The 22,682-nt window shown below is 31.0% G+C and overlaps 1 protein-coding gene across 2 annotated transcripts in view; it reads right to left on the reverse strand.

Annotated features, from left to right (window-relative positions):
* Nucleotides 1-22,682, reverse strand: part of LOC134725650 (uncharacterized) — an 81,531-nt gene that overhangs the window by 44,650 nt on the left and 14,199 nt on the right. For both annotated transcript variants that reach the window (XM_063589639.1, XM_063589640.1), the window contains exons 5-19: nucleotides 19,855-20,028; nucleotides 18,423-18,569; nucleotides 17,335-17,448; nucleotides 15,129-15,401; nucleotides 13,811-13,943; nucleotides 11,980-12,193; nucleotides 10,681-10,836; nucleotides 9,309-9,657; nucleotides 8,683-8,977; nucleotides 5,557-5,683; nucleotides 3,968-4,192; nucleotides 3,314-3,514; nucleotides 1,907-2,178; nucleotides 1,261-1,384; nucleotides 343-561 (exon numbers count right to left, since the gene is read on the reverse strand). In XM_063589639.1, the coding sequence (XP_063445709.1) occupies nucleotides 343-561; nucleotides 1,261-1,384; nucleotides 1,907-2,178; nucleotides 3,314-3,514; nucleotides 3,968-4,192; nucleotides 5,557-5,683; nucleotides 8,683-8,977; nucleotides 9,309-9,657; nucleotides 10,681-10,836; nucleotides 11,980-12,193; nucleotides 13,811-13,943; nucleotides 15,129-15,401; nucleotides 17,335-17,448; nucleotides 18,423-18,569; nucleotides 19,855-20,028 (3,023 nt within the window). The remainder of the gene's footprint in view (nucleotides 1-342; nucleotides 562-1,260; nucleotides 1,385-1,906; nucleotides 2,179-3,313; nucleotides 3,515-3,967; nucleotides 4,193-5,556; nucleotides 5,684-8,682; nucleotides 8,978-9,308; nucleotides 9,658-10,680; nucleotides 10,837-11,979; nucleotides 12,194-13,810; nucleotides 13,944-15,128; nucleotides 15,402-17,334; nucleotides 17,449-18,422; nucleotides 18,570-19,854; nucleotides 20,029-22,682) is intronic.

Consider the following 22,682-nt stretch of genomic DNA (forward strand, 5'->3'; position numbering starts at 1 on the left):
TGAAATTTGATCTGGTGCGACTATGTAATCATGTGTATTTATTCATATTTAATCAGCTTTATGTTTACGTAATTAGTAAACTTATTACATGAGCTATTGCTTACATCATATTATGTTACGGACATGCATCTTGTTTCAGATAAACTTTGTTTTTTAAATTTGAAAAGACGACGACCTACATTACATAAATTATTTTTAATTGTGTTAACATTTTGCAGTTAAATAATGTTCGATAAAACGACAAGTACTTTATTCTAAATTCTTCACCTAATTAACATACTACAACAAATATTCCATCGGTAAATTAATAATGTTTTAAAAGTATCAATCTAATATATTTACCTGAATACCATCGACATTGGCTTTACTGGTAGATTTTATGATGATGTAAAACAATGTCCCTTCAGTAAGGTCTGGATGATTAAGCCTGAAATGTCTATGATGTTTGGTTGAGCGGAACGGTAAAATATCTGGAGCAGGATTATTTTTTGTAGATGACAGTCCTATATGGTAGTCGTGAACAAATATATAATCCATATTTGAATCCCATTTCATGCTTAGCTTGAAAGATTGATAAAAATATCTTAATAATTAATGATCACGACAACAAAATACACAATAATTGTGTTTGAGGGCTAAAGGTGTCAAGACGGTATGTAAAACCAAACTGATTTTACAGTCATCTCTCACAAGAAAAGTTATATAATTACCAGACATCAGAAAATTATGGTTTTCAAATGTTTTGATAGTTGGATTAATTTGCAATTCAAACAGGACTTTCACTAAAAACTAGACAATCAGACAAACAACATTCTACTTTAGGTTACTTTTCAGCGCGAATCCAAGGTAAAAACAAGGAGTGATTTTAAATGCTCCTGAATTACAGGTTAAATCATTGACACTATTAATGTTTTTATCGTAATTGTGGTCATCACACTTACTATTAAAAAAAATATCCAAAATATGGAACCCTAAGAAACAAGTGATTCCCAAATGCATACCCTGTCAACAAATAAGATTTTACATCATTGTTTGTTCATTCCATCCCAGTTATTGTAAGAAATGTCGAAATTAAGATGTATATCAACAAATATATTTTCTTTAAAGATTTGTATTTAAAGGTATTATTGAGTACCATGTAAAATTATATGATTCTGCTAGAGAACTTTAAGTATGTGTCATGTATATACATGTATTTTCAAATTATCGTTGATTCCAATTTAAACATTTTTGATTTTTTTATATACAAAAACTACTCACCTGTGATGTTCTTGGTAGAACTGATATAAACGGTGAAGATACTGTGGGTAAGTTTGAGCAAACTATATCTATCGTATCTGCTTCTGGCAACAATTGAATATCCTCTGTTATTGAAGTGATGTGGCTATAAAAAAATGCATTGGTTTAAAAAATGAAAACAACACTGTTAAGTAAAATATCAAACTTTATTTCAAGCATCGTCACATAATATATAAAATGTTTTATTGACATTCCATGTTCCAGGTGTTTTTTTGTCTTTTTTTATTTGTTTTATGTCTCTTCAAATTTAGTTGTATGCATTGCATTTTCCTTTTTATTGCATTATGTATCTCTGACGATAATTATGCAGAACAATTGGTTCCGTTAATGTAATTCTAATACGTTTACTTTTTTATTGTTTTTTCTCGTATGTATACATGGCTTAGGGCGTAATTACCACAACTTTTCTGAGTTTTCTACTTTAAAATCTCTTGTTTTTGATTTTGATTCTTATCTATCTTGCTTCAAAAGCCACTGATGTATTCTCATGTTCCTGGTATTTGTAATTAATTTTAAAGGTATGATAATTTTAAGAATTTGACAATAAGTATTGTCAATCATGAACAAAAATCAACTTGAACAAATCGCTGTTACATTGATAGCATACCTGCAAATAGAAGTATCGTTCACAACAATCCGAGATAGATTTTCCCCAATAATCCACAGTGTATTGCTGGTGTCTTTGACAAGCATAGGACTTATTCTAGCTTCATGTAAAACAAAGTTTGTGACAGCTGGTGTGTCTGTCATTATTGTTACACCATCAGAACAAACTGAATCAGATGCTTCATTTGCACTGTTGATAGCTACTACTGTCATATAATATTTTCCTTCTTTTTTGGCGACGTAATTCGTAATTGTTTGATATGTTTCTTTCCCCTATGAAAAGCAATACAAATAGAACACCTATCATTCAATGATATAAAATGAAACAGAAAACAGAAATTATACCTTGGTAAGCTAAGAGATGTATACCTTAAACCTGAAAATTAAGGGATATGTAAAATTTCTCGTCGCATTTCATAAAACTTTTAAAATTACCAATGTATTAACTTTTTGAATCTGAAAGGCATTTTCAGAATTGTCAGATTGAAGTAAGCATTAAGAATACGACCAGGAAACAACTAATAACATTATTTAAAGATTTCAATAATATGATATCAACTGAAAATGTAATTAATATATATTCAATTTGATATAATAAAAAATGTAATTCTAAGGTTTTTAAAATGTTCATTACCGAACTGAACAAATAAAAGAAATAACAAGACGGGTACCGTTCACAGTGCAGAAAATGATTACCCTTCTGGGGCACCTGATTTCAATCCTGATTTTTATTGGAGTTCGTCTTGTTATTTATTTATTATTCATGATTAGTAACAAAAGTACCAGGATTATAATTTAGTACGCCAGACGCACGTTTCGTCTTCATTAGACTCATCAGTGACGCTCATATAAAAATATTTATAAAGCCAAACAAGTAGAAAGTTGAAGAGCATTGAGGACCAAAAATTCCAAACAGTTATGCCAAACACGGCTAAGGTTATCTATACCTGGGATAAGAACATCCTTAGTTTTTCGAAAAATTCAAAGTTTTGTTAACAGGAAATTCATAAAATGACCACATTATTGATATTCATGTCAACACCGGAGTGTTGACTACAGTATTTCTGTTGATGTAAATGTCCTTTGGTTTTTTAAGTCTCTGTTTACTCTTAGGTTTTGATTGTTATTGTCTTTTCAAGCTTAGTTAGAAGTTGGATGACGTATTTAAGAAATCCATAAAATCCCAGATATCACAAGGTTTGTTCATAAAACTGCGCATGTCCGCATTTTATTGAAACTCTTTTATATTCGAAATGTTCATAACTAACGTAACTAAGTATACAGCTTAAAAAGATAAAAATAATGACAAGATATATTAGACATTCTTACTTGATTTTTTACCAATCGTAAAACCAATATTCGCATCAAAATTAAAAGATGAGGTATGATTGTCAAGTAGTATTTGTACCTCAATGCTGACAAATAAGTCTTCTTTTGCCCAACAATGGTCAGATATGACATATTTGTAAAATTTTACTCCACTCTCTGGATCAAAAAATCCATCCCAATAGAAATTCAGGTTAAATTCCTGTTGAAAATCAACTTCTGGACTACCTGGTAATCCATCATGGACAGTACCTGCTTGTGGTGGGCTTATATCAATAGTTATCTGCAATAACGTAAAATATAGATTAGGATAAGTCAATTTTAAGGCAGTTATAAAAAATATCTTGGTTTCAAACGGATAACGAGGACGTCGAAACATCAATACCATGAAAGTAGCTATCTTAACCACTTGAAATTCAGGTCTAAATTACTTTTAGGTGTTTTGTATTTCCTAGAATTGTACAGACAAGTTCGGCAATAAACTGTATACCATTGTCGAAAGGTAAGATTCCCTGTAGTTTCCAATGTGATGACATAATAAATTATTAACCCCGATCTCTTTCATAATTGTGTTGATTTATTTTTTAATTTCTTTTAAATATTGCAATGTAATGTAACTGATGGTTTCTGCTGTTCAAAATGTCGACTCTTAGTCTTGACAGAGTTTCATTTATATATGAAGAACATTTTGTAATCGTTACTGATTTATTTTATAAGATTGACTTAGTTAACTTACTTTTTTCGATAGAACTGACGAAAGCATGGCTTTATTGACAACTGTAATGTCTATGAAATAGTCAGAGTCATGAACACCTTTATCTTTCCCGGGAGTTAAACCAGTTCCGTTCACTATTTCCGGTTTAACATGAAAATGTCGATGGAAACATCCATGATATATGGTACAATAGCAATCGGGTCCACGAGGAGAGTTCTGATATTTGTGTTCACAAGAAGTCACATTCTGAAGAAAAAAATCCTGATAATTTTAATTTAACATTATTTTCAGTGTCATTTCCTTGTTGCAAAAATATGACATTAAAGTTACATTTATTTGCTGGAAGATATATTTATTTGAATTCAATTATATTGTTTAACTTATGACTTTTAGTTTGTCTGATATGTTTCAGTTTATAAAATAAAATACAAGTTATATTTGTCTGAGTACGGTCCGTGATTTTGACTCAACTTCACCACATAAAAACAAATATGATCGCGACTTACAGATGAGAAAGAAACTAAATAAAGCATTCAGAAACAATAATATAGAACAAAGAATACAAAACATCTTTAAAGCGAATATCAAGAGGAGTAACTGCATTCCTGGATTCTTTTACAAGGGTTTGTGTCACCAAATCTATACTTTCTATATAGTGTTAGGAGGGCAGTTTTGATTTCAATTTATTTAAATTTTTGTATGATAATGATTCTCGGTAATCGAAATAGTTTTGCTACCCCTAACGGTATTTTCGCTTTTTCAGTTATATGATACAGGAAGAAAAGCAAACATCTCTCAATAAAAACTTAGAAAATATAAATATCAAATATCAAAGACTTCCTAATTTTCAAAGAATAATATATTTATTAAGGAAAATGTTTTACACTCAATCGTAAGGCTTGCTATTACTGTTGACAAAGAGTTGTCAAGAATATAACTACAATTTAGAAATCGGCTAGTACTTACACGGATTACATGATTGTGTTGCGTTACAATACATTATAAATATCAAAGTCAAGTTTAAGTAAATGAGCTTTATCCTAGTTTTTTCTAAAATTTTCCATAAAACTATTGCGTGTTTAACTATAACTAAAAACCGGGAAAAAAATAATGTATATATCTTTTCGTACAGCGGTATACTACACGTCAAAATAATCCTAATGTTATAGCGTTGCAGGCGGTTAAAAGTCATTTGTTGTCTTTTTTTCTAGTCACTAGGCAACCACTTTATCAGATAACAAACGAGCATTTTTTTTTTAGTCATTTTAACAGAAATTATATGTATCAACACTATATTGTTAATCAAGAAAAACTTACCTAGTAAAAATTGGAGATTTGATGATTTTAAGAAAAAAAATGGTTTTATGTGCTTTCTATACAAATGTTTACCTATTTCGAAAGACTTTAATAAGTAATTATTCAGATAATGAAATATATCAATGCATTATTATTACGATTTTCATTTATTGTTCAACGAGCCAAAGTTGTATGCAATTTTTTTGAAAAAGCTGTGGCATAGCCAATTTTCTGTTTCTTGACCTGAAATGAAAATACCGCAAAGACATATAAGATTGATAGAAACTTTAACTTAGATTACTAATTGATATTACAGAAGCATCTGCTTGTGTTGTTACATGCGAACTTCCATGGAGTACGTCAGATCCCGTGTAATTATCATAAATCTTCCAGTGTACACTGTGTATGCCACTATGGTAATCATAAGTATCCCATTCGAACCTTTATCAGAAATAAAACGATTATTATTATATTTTACATTCATAAGTCTCTAAAAAGGATCTCATACGCATTAAATATAATAGCTTCTTTAACAGCAATATACTACTTTAGCCTGCATTTAATATCATTTCAAGATCTCAATTTGGTAGTATGCATGAATGGGGGTTATTTTTCGAAATATACTACTGTATTGATTATTGGTGTATTTATCTGTCCTGAATGGGGTTTTTTTTGGTAATTTATTTTTATTTCATCTAAAAATACACCAAGTACTGTGATACATAAATAAACAGATATAGATATAGATCTAAAATTAAAAAGTTAGTTATGCAAATTGTCCTAAATTTTATACTCGATCATACACATCCTTTACCACTCTGGATAAGAATACCTAAATATGCTGATAAGGTTAATGATGGCATCAGCCTTCTCCTCTAGCTACATGCATCAGTGCCTATACAATGATGTTAAACATGAGAGGTACCAGGAGAGGCCACCAGAGATCATTAACAGATAACATGAAGGACAGAATCACACAATGAATGTCAACCTTAGTCAAGGGGAGATAATTCAAATACAATCAAACAAAAACTAGTACACATATATCAATATATATAGAACAATATAGATAGTACTTTTAAGATGCATACAAATCACTGTCCAGTTGTGATGTGCAACAACATATTATTATTTCTTCATGAACTATTACAAAGCCTTAAGTAAGTACAAAATAGAAAGATCTCTTCTCACATGTGAACTAAGTTTTCTAATTAATTCCCATTTACTATCTTGATTTAGGGGATCTGTAAAAAGAGGTAGATATTTTTTCTATTCGTTAGGAATTTTTAATCATAGCTATGACACCTGTAAGAGTCGGTAATGAAGTTTTAAAGCGACATGTATAAATGTAATATTTTAACCAGAATAGTGAAAAAGTTTAGGGAAACATCCCAAGACTCTGACCCAAGAACAATATTTTCCACATTAAGTATTAAAGTTAAATTATTTAAACTAGAAAAAGTGCTACAATTTCTAACCACAAATATTTAACTCGGGTACATTCCCAGAAGAGGCGACTTATAGTTTCTTTATTTTCATTTCAGAACTACATATTAAGTTAGTTTCTTTTAATCCATATTTCTTTTAAAAAAAAAGGCATTTGAAGCGAGAGTTCTATGTAAAAATTAAACTGGAACATACTAAATTTGTCGTTTTTAGTGCAACATAAGGGTAAACTATAAATGAAATCCCAATTTTCTATATGAGTGCCTAGTTCCTTACACATTTTGTCTTCTTGTTCTGTAAGACGCTCTGTATACATTGACAATTTTTTTTATAAAAGAACTAACAAGACTTTTTATCGATTTTTATAAACTCAAATTTATCGTTAGATATGCGCGTAATTTTCTCTAAAGTAGTGATTAGATTTTTCCAGTCTTTTGGTATCATATGAAGCAAAGAATGGTATTTCAAGAAATTAATATAACGATTATATGTTTTGCAGAATTCTTTTAAAGGAAAAAAAATACTGTTTTCATCAAGTAAATCACCTAAATAGACAACTCCTGATTCAACCCAACTCTGGTAAAAGACAGTTTTATTATAAATTTTCAAACTCTTGTTTAACCATATGGATTGTTTCATGGTCCCTTCAGCAGTGACATTATTGACAGTGTTTTGGATATTCCAGTTAATTAAAATATCTTTCCAGAAATTATTAAAATTTGAAGAAACCTTTTGGATACAACCATATTTGGTCTGCTCCTAATCTGTTGTATAGATCTATTAATAATATTTTCCATGGGGAAATATTCAAGGGGTCTAAAAGTTTATCTTTCCATGTCATCTTTAATGAATAACAAAAAGATCTTATTTCTGGCATTTTCAACCCCCTATTTTCAAATAACCCTATCATAACTTTTCTTTTAATCTGGTTTTCCTGACCACAAGAAACTAAAAAAAATATTTTGAATTTCTTTTATTTTATCATCAGGCGGGTTGGACAAAACTGTCAATGATTGAATTAGAATAGGTAGAGCTAGTGATTTAATGACAGTGATCTTTTCCATATATGTTAAATCTATATAAACCCAGGAATTAAGTAAGCTCTGTATTTTTTTTTTCTACAAAATTTACAAGCGTTTTATTTTCACTGAACAGATCAAATTTATTCCTAAAAGTTTAAATTTTCCTGAATGATTCCACTTCAAATTTCTTGTATGTGTTAGTTTATCCCTTAAGTGAATCTTTGACCCAATCCATATGGCTTCGGTTTTATCAAAATAAGCCCTAAGTCCCGCAAACTCAGAAAATGTTTCTAAAGTATATAAACATTTTTCTAAAGATTGCTCATCCTCGTCTGAAAAGACACATGAGTCATCTGTATGCTGGCTTTGTAGATACTCAGAATCATTTATTTTCATACCATTTATATCTGGGTTATTTTTAAGTGCAGCACCCATAAGATCTTAAGATAATATAAAGATATATGGAGATAGAGGATCACCTTGTCTAACACCCCGACCAATATTAAAAAAATGAGAGCAACGTCCATTATTTATAATACAGCTTCTGAATATAAGGTTTTGATCCATCAACAAAAAATAGGACCAAATCCTAGAAAGGACAAAGCCAAGTGTATAAATGCCCTGAATGTTTCTGCATTTATTTGTACTGTATTTCTGTCATGTTATGGTGTAATTTTTATATTATATCTAATATTGCCATAAAAGTGTAAGGTTTGGCGGGGGTCCTGTGCCAAGTCAGGAAAATGTATTTGTGATCTTATCGTTGTCGTTTGGTTGTTTTGTTCACTTCAGTATTTCTGTTGTTTCGTTGTTTTCATTTTATAGTTGATTTGTTTTTCCTCGGTTTTAGTTTGAAAACAGGATTTTTTTCTCTATCGATTAATGACTTTCGAACAGCGGTATACTACTGTTGCCTTTATTTATGGAATATCAGTCTTGATATATACGGTTAAATATATAATAAAAACCTACGTCATTGATGATAAGTCTTCTAACCGATGAACAAATAATTCAGTTTTGTTTCCGTATGATAACCAAAGGTTTTCTATTTCCGGATTGGAAATGTCTTTATAAATTGTTATTGTATCTTCTGTATATTCCCCGATAATGTCAGTAGCCTTTACGCTTATGTCCAGTTTTTGTCCATCTTCCCACATGACAGGCAAAGTCTCCGATTCCTGTAAGATGTTTGGTACATCTGTATAACCTTGAAACGATTTAACATCAGGTCCTGACACTGTAAAGTTGATGTCAAACTTTATCACACCTAAAAATAAAACAATTGAAGGATTGCAAGTGAACACATTTTATTCAAATTTCACATTGTTGTCGCAATAAAATCGCCGTCATGGGGTTTGAAATAATAATTAATTCTTATTTTTTTTTTTTTTTTTAGAGAAACCTGATAAAATTCTATTGATATGTATTACTATATATTTAACTACATAGCATATTTTGCCTTTAACGAGCTTAACACTAATATAATGATTGACTACTAATATTTCTCTATAAACATTTAAAATACATATTTAGCATGACTGATACAATAACGTTACTGATCAGTTCGAAAAAACTAATAATCGGAAATACAAATGTACCTTTAATATTTGTAAACCAATCTACAGTTCGTCTTCCAAATTTATCATCATAAGTGTCATCAACATGACTGTTGCTTTCTATCTTATGCAGCCATTTATATATATCATGTCTTTCATTTTTAAAACGCCCAGGCCATGTGACATGTAGTAAACTGGTTTCCGTAGTTACCCATTCATAATCTGTTTCCACAGTACTTTCGGTGACTATCATTCTGGTACCAGATGTTGTTTCCACAATTGAATTGTCGTCAAAGAAAAATAAAGATCTGGTGGATTTATAGTTGCCGGCTTTATCAAAAGCTGTAAGTATTATGGAATACACTCCTGGTGTTGTCACATTTAACTCACTCTGAAATTAGAAGTTGTTGGTGTATGTATTTTGACATTATTTTGACATAAACTTAAATGGTTCACATGTTTTTGTTAAATTTGACTATTTTTTTATGACAAAAGTTGTATATGCTGGTACCTTTGATAACTATGTACTCTAGTTAAATTTTGCATGTAAAGGAGATGTAAACTAAATCAAAGGAAACAACTTTGAAGTCATCACGCATCTGGTGCAAGAAAATTGGCACCGTTAATTTTATTACTACCACTGGGTCGATGCCTCTGCTGGTGGACTATTAGTCCCCGGGGGTATCACCAGCCCAGTAGCCAGTACTTCGGTCCTGGCATGAAAATACGGATTTTTTGTGTTATTAAAATTTGCTGTTACAAAATATTATAAATTATTATAAATTAAGGAATGTATCTCCCTCGTGCAAAGCTCTGATTCCTTTCACCGATTTGGCCATACTTTTTGGACCTTTTGGATTATAGCTCTTCATCTTTAATATAAGCTTTGAATTTCAAATATTTTGGCCACGAGCATCACTGAAGAGACATGTATTATCGAAATGCGCATCTGGTGCAAGAAAATTGGTACCGTTAATTTCATTGCTGTGGTGGCATATACATCAAAGTTGACATAGTGATTGCAGATGTATGCCACCATAGCCTTTACCTACCGTCGTTCAACTGAAATACATACAGTGATATCCGAGGTGAATGTAGATATTTCATTCGAGTCGTTTAGTTCAATCCATAAATACAGAGTAAACCACTTTTCTTATTTCATTGTATTCTTATAAACTAGTTCATTCTACAAATCTTAGGATTCAGACAAATATTATTGTTATCAAATTGATCAATGTAGGCATAAATTATATTAAAAAAAGTGCGGTTACTTGTTTTATTTTTTTAGATTATTTTCCAAAGAATGTTAACTGAAATATACAATTTTTGTATTGACTGATTCCATATCTCAATATCTCAAAAGAAACAATAAAATGCAAAATTCAAATTAACAAACAAATCACTTAATTTTCACCTCTAATACAGATGACAAAGTTCTATTTGATGTGGTAAATTTGTCTCCTTCCATTAGAACGTCACCATAAGGTTGTAAATGGAAAACGTCAAACTCGTATTCATCTATCCCAGCCAAATCATCTGTCCACTGTTCCCATGAAAACGTAATTATGTTCTAAAATATATTGTGTTACTTTGTGAAATATTTGATTGATTATTTAAACCTCTGATATGTGAGTACTTAAAAAAATCGAAATGAATGATCTCATTAAAACATAATTTTTTTTATCAATAATTACTTTAAATATTGTGATTGTACGGAAATCATTTAGACAGAAGAATAAAAAAAAATGCCATCCAGTTTACTCCCTGTTGCCATTGAATATATCGTGTCCTTTTTTATCGTATTTCTGCATCGAGCTATTAGGTTTTCGTCTTTTGTTTTCCCTAATCCAGGTGTGTCAAGGTACGTCAGATTTATATGTATGTTTCATTAATAAGTCTGAGATGTATTTTTACACATTTTTGGCTGCCTAATCAAAAATATTGGGAAATATATATAAAGGTAAGTTTAACTTTAATGCATGTTCTATCAACTACAAATATTACTAAATCAGGAAAATGTCAACTGTTTCCATACGATTATTGATAAATATAGCTGGCATTTCAATTCTGTCAGTCATGAATGGACTCCCCTTTCTAAATTTACCTTGGCATTTGCTTTTTTTGCTATATTTTGTTTAACTTATGCTTTAGTCCTTTCAAAAAAAAATTTAGTTAAATATTTTGTTTAACAGACTACAGCAGAAGATCACCAACAGGTCTTAAATGCAGCTAGAAATACCCGGAGGCGTCCTTCAGCTGTCCCCTACACAAATATTTTTACTAGTTCAGTGATAATGAACGCCATACTTAATTCAACATTGTACCAAGAAACTAAAATTAAATATATTACTAGACTAACAAAGGGCTGAGGCACCTGACTTGGAAAGGCGCAAAAATGCGGGGTTAAACATGTTTATGAGATCTCAACCCTCTCTATATACCTCTAGTCAATGTAGAAAAGTAAACCAATAAAGTACGCACATTAAAATCAGTTCAGAGTCCGAGTCTGATTTCAGAAAAAGAACTAAAGAAAATAAACAAATGACAATAATACATAAATAACAACAGACTTCTAGCAGGTAATTGACATGCAAGCACCAGACTTCAAATAAAACTAATTGAAAGAGTATGTCTTCATCATATGAATATCAGGCACACTCCATCCCGTTAGGGGTGTAGTATCATACTATCATAAAATATATGAGAAGTTTACCTGATCAGTTACATCTTGTATATTTATTGGTGAAACAGTACAACTGGTTCCGTGTAGCTGAAAACAAGAAAAATATGGGACTACGTAATCCCATTGTACTGTGTAGCTTATAGTTGTAGTCTGTCCTGAAAGATACGATTTAATTGTCGAGGATGTCTCTCTGTTTATGTACTTCAGGAAACCACCGTTTCTTACATCGATTTTATATATTAATCTGTAAAAGAAAACATTACTAAATAAGTGAAAACAAGAAAAAATATTACGAGGTTTGTACTAATGCAAATGATGCAACGTAGTAATTATTGATTATTGACGTATAAATATGAATTCAGACAGTTAGTCTCACATTTGTGTCCGGGTTTTTTTTAAATAATAATCAATCCACTTAACAATCAATAAATTTACAATATATTAGTTTTCCAGTTCTCATTAATAACAACATTCGGCTGCTGATTTTTTTCTATCAGGAATTTTGGGAGGTCAACACAATTCCTCAGTTGGTAAACAAACGTGTATTTGACAAGATTTTTTATCAGTTGGTAAAACAATCGCCTCCTTGATTATAAATTAAAGCAATAACACAATAAAATTAGGGAAAGGATAGGGATTCCGCTAACATGTTAAACCCCGCCATATTATTTATGTAAATGCCTGTCCCTAGTCAGGAGCCTGTAATTGAGTGGTTGCCGTTTGTTTATGTATTACTTATTTGTTTTTCGTTCATTTTTATATGAATAATGCCGTGAGGTTTCTCGTTTGAATTGTTTTACATTGTAATATCGAGGCCTTTTATAGCTGACTATGCGGCATGGGCTTTGCTCATTGTGGCAGACCGTGTGGTGACCGTTAGTTGTTAATGTCTGTGTCATTTTTGTCTCTTGTGGACAGTTGTCTCATTGGCAATCATACCACATCTTTTTTGTATAGCAAATCTATATGTATTCTGTTTGATACATATGAAGTTCTCTTTACCTATACATCGTGTCATTGTGGTTATTGTTCTGTGAAAATTTTTGTATTCTTGTAATTCATTTTTTCTCATGTACTATGTATTATGTCTGAATGGTTATTTTTTATTTGGTGCATACGACGTTGTGCTGTATTAAAACTTCCCGTCATTGTGTTATTGTGCCATGGTAGATTTTTGTAGTCTGATTTCTAATTTTTGCTCATGCGCTTTTCAATATGCCTGTTGTGCTTCTAAGTTACATATTTTTTTTTAAAGTGATTAAGATTATAACAAAATGTTGACTGTTGTACCCCTATTTTTACATTTGTACCTATTATGTCCGTTAATTTTGTTCACATATCGTAAAATATATAATGAAAATTAATGCGAATGGCATTCAAGTGAGATGTTTAGCTAGCTAAACACAAGTTTTAATCCACCATTTTCTACATAGGAAAATGTCTGTACCAAGTCAGGAATATGACAGTTGTTATATATTCGTTTGATGTGTTTTAGCTTTTGATATTGCCATTTTATTATGGCCTTTCCTTTTTGAATTTCTTCGGAGTTTAGTATTTTGGGAATTTTACTTTCTACATAAAATCTAAACGCCCCTCTAAAACAATTTTCCTTTGAACTATTCCAAAATATTGCAACATATGTAACGTTAATCCAAATTTGATTTTATCTTAGATATTAAAATAAATACATGGTTACATCTGTTTAAACATGGTTAACAAGATTTGTTTTGTCAGTCTGATCAGCTAAAATTACTGTTTTCTCTTTAATATTGGAGTACAAAATATGGACGGTACAACTAGAAAGTTCAGTGGACAATCACGCAACAATATTCTTGATATTTAAAAAGAATACACAACTTACCTATCACTGTGACCGAATGTAGGAAGTGATACTGCACTGTTGTTGGTGTTTGTTCTTGAACAAATGTAATTTGTTTTAATTGGATAATCTTCCGTTGACGGACAGCTGAATGTGTGGGTACTGGTACTCGAGCCTGTAATTTGATTCAAGAAATAATTAAAACACAGTGATAACTCCCTTCCTGACATAATTCGATCGATACTCCATCGTATCGAGTTTACTTGTCTTTCTTTTTCCTGCGACAATGATTTTTAGCAGATAAAAGGGATAATAAATCACAATATTATTTATTTAATCTGACTGCTCTTTTACACAATCAAATAAAATAAGTGTAAAAAAAAATTGTATAAGTAGAAAAATTTAATCATAATTTCCAATCAAAATGCACATCTAAATAGCATATCCTTCTTATCTATAAAGTTTCATGAAATTCTGTTTTGTGGTTTCAGAGGAGTTGCGATGACAAACTGTTGCAGAAGTACATTGAAGCAAAAAAGCTCAAAGGGGCGTAACTCCTAAAAATTAAAATCACAGTTTTCTGTCGATATTCACATCTACGTTGTATCGTTGTATGTCCTTGTTATCAACAAAGTCTAATGAAGTTCTGTTGTGTGTTTTCAGAGGAGTTGCGATGACAAACTGTTGCAAAAGTAATTTTTTTTAAAAGCAAATAAGTTCAAAGGGGCGTTACTCCTAGGAATAAATTGAATCGTAATTTCCTCTCGATGTGCACATCTACGTTGTATGTCCTTCTTATCTACAAAGTCTCATGAAATTCTGTTGTGTGTTTCAGAGGAGTTGCGATGACAAACTGCTGCAGAAGTAAATTTTAAAAAAGCAAATAAGTTCAAAGGGGCGTTACTCCGGAAAAAAATTGAATCGTAACTTCCTGTCGATATGCACATCTACGTAGTATGTCCTTGTTATCTATAAAGTCTCATGAAATTCTGTTGTGTGGTTTCAGAGGAGTTGTGATGACATACTATTGCGGTAGTACATTAAAGCAAATTAGTTCAAAAGGGCCTTTCTCTTAAAAAATCGAATCGTAATTTCCTGTCGGTATGCACATCTACATAGTATGTCCTTATTAGCTGAAAAGTTTTCATGAAATTCTTTTGTGTGATTTCAGAGGAGTTGCGATGACAAGAAACAGGACTGACGGACTGACAGACGGACGAACAGACATTGGACGGACGAACAGACAAACAGACCGGTCAAAAACATTATACACTCCACAACTTCGTTGCGTGGGGTATAAAGATTATTTTTAATTCCTTCAGTAGCTTTATTAATGAAAAGTTTTTTAAAACATCTTTACCTATTATATATTCTAGTTTCATTTGTCCATAAACAATACCATAGTCGAAATCTGTCACAAAATGAGTATCGCCAGTTGTGTCGTGTGGAGGTGGTGTTCCAGAAGTTAAAAATTTGCCCCGAAATTCAATTTCCGCAGCATTGAGGTTGTTCTTGTTCGTAAATCTGACGGGTTGTGGTCCTGTGTCACTGGGATCCAATGGTGTTGTGATAGTTTCGTGTGATGGGTTGTGAAGTTTTATTTCCGCATAAAGAATCGTTGTCTTTTCTGTGACTACAACAAGAATCGCTTTGTATAATTTAATTCATTCCTTAATTTATTAATTTAAAACTCATGATGTCTTATAAATAAAACTTCAGTGCCATGAAATAAAAATGTGTTAGGGTTCCGCAGAACCTAGTGGTTCGCCTACTTTTGCTGTAAATCGCTGGCCCAACAAAAATGAGGAATAAAATCAATAAAAATGTTCCTCTTGATACTATCTTTTGATTGTAAGAAGCTTCTGTCCAAGTTTGGTAAAAATCAAGGATAGTTTATGAATCTAATAAATGTTTAAAAAAAACTGTTACTGCAGACTGTATATAACGTTAACTGGAATGAAATCTAAGTCCATTTAAAAGTAAAATACGGAAAAAAATGATTTTTTTATTTTAAAATCTACTTCTTAATACTATCTTATGATCATAAACAAGCTTCTGTCGGAGTTGGTACACACCCAGTATAGTTTAAGAAAGTGTTAAAAGATTTCAAAACTTCAACCACAGAGTGAATGCAATGTTTCCCCACAGAAAAAAAATAAGTCCATTTATAAGTAATATAGGGGGAAAAAAAGTTTTATTTTTACGAAAATTACTTATCGATGCTATCTTATGATCATAAACAAGCTTCTGTTCAAGTTTGGTAGAAATCCAGTATAGTTTAAGAAAGTTATCAAAATTTCAAAAACTTTAACAACAGAGTGAATATTTGTGTACGCCGCCACCAAGGATGACGACGACGACGACGACGAAGCCGACGAAATGTAGGAAAAATCACTAAACTACGAGGAAAACTCAAAACGGAAAGTTCCTAATCAAATTGTAAAATGAAATGACAAAACACAACATACGAATGGATAGCAACTGTCATATTCTTGAATTGGTACAGGCATTTTCAAATGTAGTAAATGGTGGATTGAACCTGGTTTTAGACCGCTAACAGTTATCAAAGGTACCAGAATTATAATTTAATACGTCAGACGCGCGTTTCGTCTATATAAGACTCATCAGTGACGCTCAAATCAAAATAGATGTAAATCCAAACAAGTACAAAGTTGAAGAGCATTGAGGACTCAAAATTCTCAAAATTTGTGCGAATTACAGATAAGGTAATCTATTCCTGGGATAAGAACATCCTTAGTTAAACCTCTCACTCTCACTGACAGTCGCATCAAACTCCATTACATTTTAAAAAATATAATGTTTTATATGAAAAAACTATTTGCTAAAAAATGTGCTGTGTTCATCAAACGGGACAGTTCATATTGTGTCATATGGTGATTTAATATTATGTCTTTATTGGCGTAAACCACACATTTACCTTTTATTATTTCTTTGAAAATACAATTTAAACGGGGAATGTGCCAATGAGAGAACAACTGAAACATAGAGTAACCAAAAAAAAAAAAACATGTTAATGCTCCAAATGGGTCTTCAACACAGCAAAAAATACTGATTAATTCATCCACCAAATGAACATGTTTTACATTTAACAGCAACAAAGTTAACGAATGCAAACAAAAAAAAATCATTAGACTGTTAGCTGGCGTTCAAATTCAAAACAATCAGAAGGTCTGGAAAAGATTTTTTTTAGTATTGAACATTTAATTAACAACAAGTTAACAGGACTCTGTCAATGATATTTCATACAAGCACAAGAGCACTGATTAATAGTCTGAGAATATAATTATATCTATCATGTGTTTAAGGTTACAACCAATACCTTCTTCATTAGTCTTAAGGGCGGCATTTCTGTTTTTTGTAAGAATTTTCATTCATTTTAAAAAAAAATCCGATTGTTGATTCAATAAAATCAGAGACATATATACACACATATGTGTATATATGTCTCTGATAAAATGAAACATATATAATATCTACATTCTATTAATTAAATATCTAAATCTAAATATGTATATAAAACAGTGGAAATTGTAATAATATCATACTTGTGTCACACTGACTTCCTCCAAAACCAGATGTACAAGAACATGTTTCTATTATTTCATTTGAACACTGTCCTGGGAAACATCTTGTACTATCAGATCGCCAGGAACATGACTCTGGTACCAAAATAAAACAGATAGTCGATTACAAACTATGAAATAAACTCATCATAGATACCAGGATTATTTTTTTTAAATTATAAAATTACACGAACCATAATTAAATTGTTATTTTGTAACTAAAAATAAATAAAAACCATATAAGTAGGCAGAAAAACGTTGCTTTTTTTTAATTTAAAATACAGATCGTCTGTTATCATTAATAATTCACAAAAACCAAATGTTTCATCTTTAATATCATTTCGTAGAGTTCTTCACTATTATTGAATGCAAAGCCGATACGTTTTTATCAGTAATCTATAGATATTAGATACTGAAATGTTTAGTGAAGTCAAATGATTGTTCATTATCAATGATATAGGTACAAAGGAATCAAAACAGCATGATTTGATTTGATTTTATTGTATTTGGTGTATGCAGTCCTGCAATATATCTAATCGATTATTTATTAATTGATTTTTTTGAAAGAACAGTGCATTCAATATTTGTACAGCTTGTAATATATGCTTATGTGCCTATTTTTTGTTAACTTTTGTCTCATTTCAGTGCAAACAGAGATAATTTTTTTGATAATCGATGTTCACAACTGTTGTATAGAAACGCAAATCTCAAGAAATGTAAAGTTATCACTTCAGCTAGTAAATTCTGCATTTAACACGTCGTGGTATAATAAGATATATGCATTTATATAAACTCAAAAATACAGCCATATCCAGGAAGTAAACGTTAACCTTAACTATCTTCATTGTCATTTTTATCTATATAAAGCTGAAAAACAGAAATCTAATTTTTTTTTAAATGTTTATAAATTGCAGAGCGGATTGGATCATTAAAACGACAGACAAAACATGTAGATTTTTGCATGCTTAAATGTTACTTTTATTGTAATTTTTCTATAAGGCAATGCCTTGTTTTTAAACTCTTTTTTGTCTAAATTAGAAAGTATATCTGATGTTTTTATCTAAATTTACTTTTACACTGCTTCTGCTGTCCGTCGTAGTGCCTTGTATACGCCCTCCAATACAGTTTGTCTATAATCTCATACTGACAGTACTGACAGTAATTGTCACTGGATGTCGTGCATTTTCTGTGATTACAATTGTTTATCGGTGGACAAACTGTCAAATAAAGATATACAAAAGTATGAAAGGAAATTTAACTTTTCGACTAAAAAACCTTTCTACGTTTCGCATTTAGATTAAAACGATGGCAACGGATATGTGTGCTTTATCTGACAATAATTCCAGAGAAAATATCTGGAATGAGACCGCCATAAACGCATGTAAAGTTTGTTCATGAAGGAATACCAGCAGAGCTTGTTTGTTTTATTTTCATTGGGAATGTTAATGGTTGACTTCATGATTATATATTGATTGTAATTCACTAAGGTGGTATGGGGGTCTAAAATAAAAATAATAGAATTTGTTCATACTTTGACAAATCGTTCTATTTATTGATATATGTTCAAATATATTATAAAAATAATAGGTCACCGCGCATTTTCTCAAGTTACAGGTTGTGACAAAAAGGAACATTTTGTGTGGATTATACAGGAAAAAACACAATTTTGTAATAAGGAATAAATTAGGAATAGATAGCTTTCAGACAATGAATATCAAATGAAAAGATAGGGTCACCGTACGTTTTTTCCGGCTAAAATAAAAAATAGGAAAGTTACATGTAGATTCCTTTAGAAAATGCACTGTTTAAAAGTTACCTCCCCTTAAAATGCCAATTTGAAAACATTTAAGAACAACGAAAAATAATCTACATTTGTAAAGATATTTAATATTTATAAGTTATATTCTTATAGATTGGTTCTTTTACATTAAAATTCACATTGTATAGTTGCATTCCTGCATCAAATTTTGCTAACTTGATAGACAATCTGGACCTTAGATTCTCTGTTTTTTACTATCCAAGTTCGCGAAAGACACCCATACCACCTTAAACACGTTCAGAAAAAAAAGTTATTTTGTGATTTAGTTTTCTACATTTTTTGTTAATTCGATTGGTTTAAATTTTTTTACCTTTCAGAAAATACCTTAGAATATTTATATTTAAGGCATACCAGAGAAATGACATGATCTTTAACCATGTCATACCATCCTTCACTCCGTTCTAAATAATTTTCGTTGTATTTGGTATACAATGAGTTTAAATTGTGAATATTTATAAAAAAAAAAACCGCATAACTCTCTTTTTGAAATCAATTGGTGAAAATCAAGCTAAATCTCACAAAAAAAATCACAAAACGTAGAAATGTCCGCGGTCAATATGGGTCAACCACTGTATATTTTATTCATGTAACGTTACTGTTATAATCTTGATGTCATATGTGCAATTTGTTCTGAGCTTTCATTCGATGATATGTGTAGCGTTTGATAAAAAAGAAGCAATTACTTAAGCACTTTCCACCATATTGATAAAATCCATCCTGGCAATTAGTGCAGTAATTTGGTGATGAACAGGTACCCCCTCCACTGTTCCTAGAACTTCCTCCTCTGTATATAATGCTGTCTGATGTATATGCTTCGTTACATGCGCTATTTAATATTGTCCTCCCATTGCATACAGCTGCAAAAAATGGAACTCTGCATTCAGACGAATAGTATTATCAAAGTTTCAATTTTAAAATATAATATTATACACAAAAACTTTTACGTGATGCAGATAATTATTTAAAAAGAAGATTACTTATTGTCTTAAAAGTCCTAATTATTTCGCATTTATTGGATTCCATATTTTAGGTTTTCTATTGCTTTTTCTTTAAAGGCTTCGCTTCGATCTTATTATTCTGCTTTCATAGGCCTTTTTTAAATTAAACAGCAGACATATACAAATTGTAAGAAAATGATGTATTAAATATTTAATTTTTAAAATTGTTGATAAGTTTTTATTGAGATTTAAGACACTATTTCATATTGTTAACAGCAGTATCAACTGGTTAATAGTTGTCTTTGAATGATATTTTGGTATCGTTTTAACTTTACCTCTGCCATTTAAAGACGTGAAATCACAGTACTACTTGTGGTGCATAGAATTTTGAAGGAATTAAAGCATATTATTCCAATTAATTGATAAACAGAAGCATATCCTGTATATTTGACTGCAGAGGTTGACATGTTTTGTTTTTACCTTTCACTGATTGTATTCAATGTTTATGTATTCAAAAGAACAGTCACATAGTTTTTCATTTACAGCTAAAACATTAATGCTAGCAAGACAAATCTTTGTTTGGCTTGCTTGCTTTGCTTGTATTAATGTTTGCTCAAGCATGACAATTAAGATAGGTGAGGCTTCAGCTTGTTTACATCATACTTAAATTTTATTGGACGTTATGTTTGAAGATAAGGACACTAAATTTTAAAACACCACAGGATGACAAATAAAAAGCACAATCGTAGAAATGGAAGCCAAAAAATGGTATTTGTTGTTTTCTCGAAGATATGCATTTTCATCATCCAACTGAAAAGACTGTCGTCAAGTACTTTTATAAAAATAGAATAGCTATTCGAACACACATTCTCTGATTTAGTGATTCATTACATAGGTATTTCATTTGACCCATATATGTCATCTTTAAGTTTTAGTACTGTGATTTGTTTATGTTATAAAGTCAACCTGTAGCTTTGCTATATAAAAATGATAGAATCTGAAGCGAGATGATGTATCAAATGTTTTTCCTTTGTACGTTTTTTAGACAAATTATTCATCTCAAACACACCCTAACATAAGAGGGTTCGCTCGATTTTCTCTTTTTGATACAATTGTTTCCAATTTTTTTCTTTTTTTTTTCTTGAGTCACGCAATGGAAGGACAGACACAAAAATAAGTAAACTTATAGATTGATATGTTCTCCGTCCGTATTAATTATAAAAAAAATTTAAAACATCACAGGATGTATTTTCTTCATCCAACTTGATAGATAACCATGTCGTCGACTTGATATCTAACTGTTCTGCTTAACTATGTAATAGATAATTTGAAAACTTATGCAAATGGTTGGTGTTTTTTTTTACAATAAAACACTTTGTATTTGAGAAGAAAATTGTTATTTTATTTGTTTCTATTCACTTTTAAAAAATTTCTTACTAAAGTAAACATAACAGAAAGCACTTATCGCCTTCTCTATAATCAAAGAATAATCAGTTTGAAGGTTTACAAGCAAAATTAATCCAAAGTGCGCAATATTCAATAACAATAGACATAATAAATAAAAGGGATATTGTAACACTGCCTCTCGGGTGCTAGAGTCGGACACCAGAGAACACAATGAACATAAAGTAAAGGGATCTTTTTATTGTGTGTATGTATATTAGGATAAAATATTAGGGTCGACGTCTAGTTGGTTTACCGTCGACCAAAACACTCTACCGATATTGATTTTATATTTGTTTTGTTATTACTGTATATTTACTAAATATTCGTGAAATAAAATACATGAAATAGAACAGTTTAGATGCTTTATTATTATTTATAAAAATGCTGGACTGGTAGTGGTACAGCTCTGTTCCTGGCCTAGTCCGGTTCCTAGTATGGTTGGTCTTATCTATAACTAACCTAAACAGAGACTTTACTCTGTCACTATCTAAATATTATTAAACTACCAATGTGTAGCGCTAAACTCGATCACATTAAAGTAAATCAACCAGATTCACTAACCCACAGTTTATAATAAGTCTCAATTCTTTATGACATAATAAATACAATCAACAATCAACAATTCTTTATAGGTAATCACAAAATCGTTCCTACCATAAAGCTTCCGTAATAAATATTAAATACTTGACTTTCTTAAAGTTTGTCACCTAGGAATTTCACCTAACAAAACAAGTTGCACAAAACTATATATTTATTTGCACCAAGGATTTGCTCCCATTTGGCACCTAAAGTTTGCACCAATAAATATTTGCACCAAGGATTTGCTCCCGATTTGGCACCTAAAGTTTGCACCAATAAATATTTGCACCAAGGATTTGCTCCCGATTTGGCACCTAAAGTTTGCACCAATAAATAATTACACCAAGGATTTGCTCCCGATTTGGCACCTAAAGTTTGCACCAATAAATATTTGCACCAAGGATTTGCTCCCGATTTGGCACCTAAAGTTTGCACCAATAAATATTTGCACCAAGGATTTGCCCCCGATTTGGCACCTTCAATAGCAATGTCACCGTCACCGGTAACCTCAACACCGTCACCGGCACCCTTAGCACCGTCACCGGCAC

This window comes from Mytilus trossulus, chromosome 7, assembly GCF_036588685.1.
Source record: "Mytilus trossulus isolate FHL-02 chromosome 7, PNRI_Mtr1.1.1.hap1, whole genome shotgun sequence".
NCBI lineage: Eukaryota > Metazoa > Mollusca > Bivalvia > Mytilida > Mytilidae > Mytilus > Mytilus trossulus.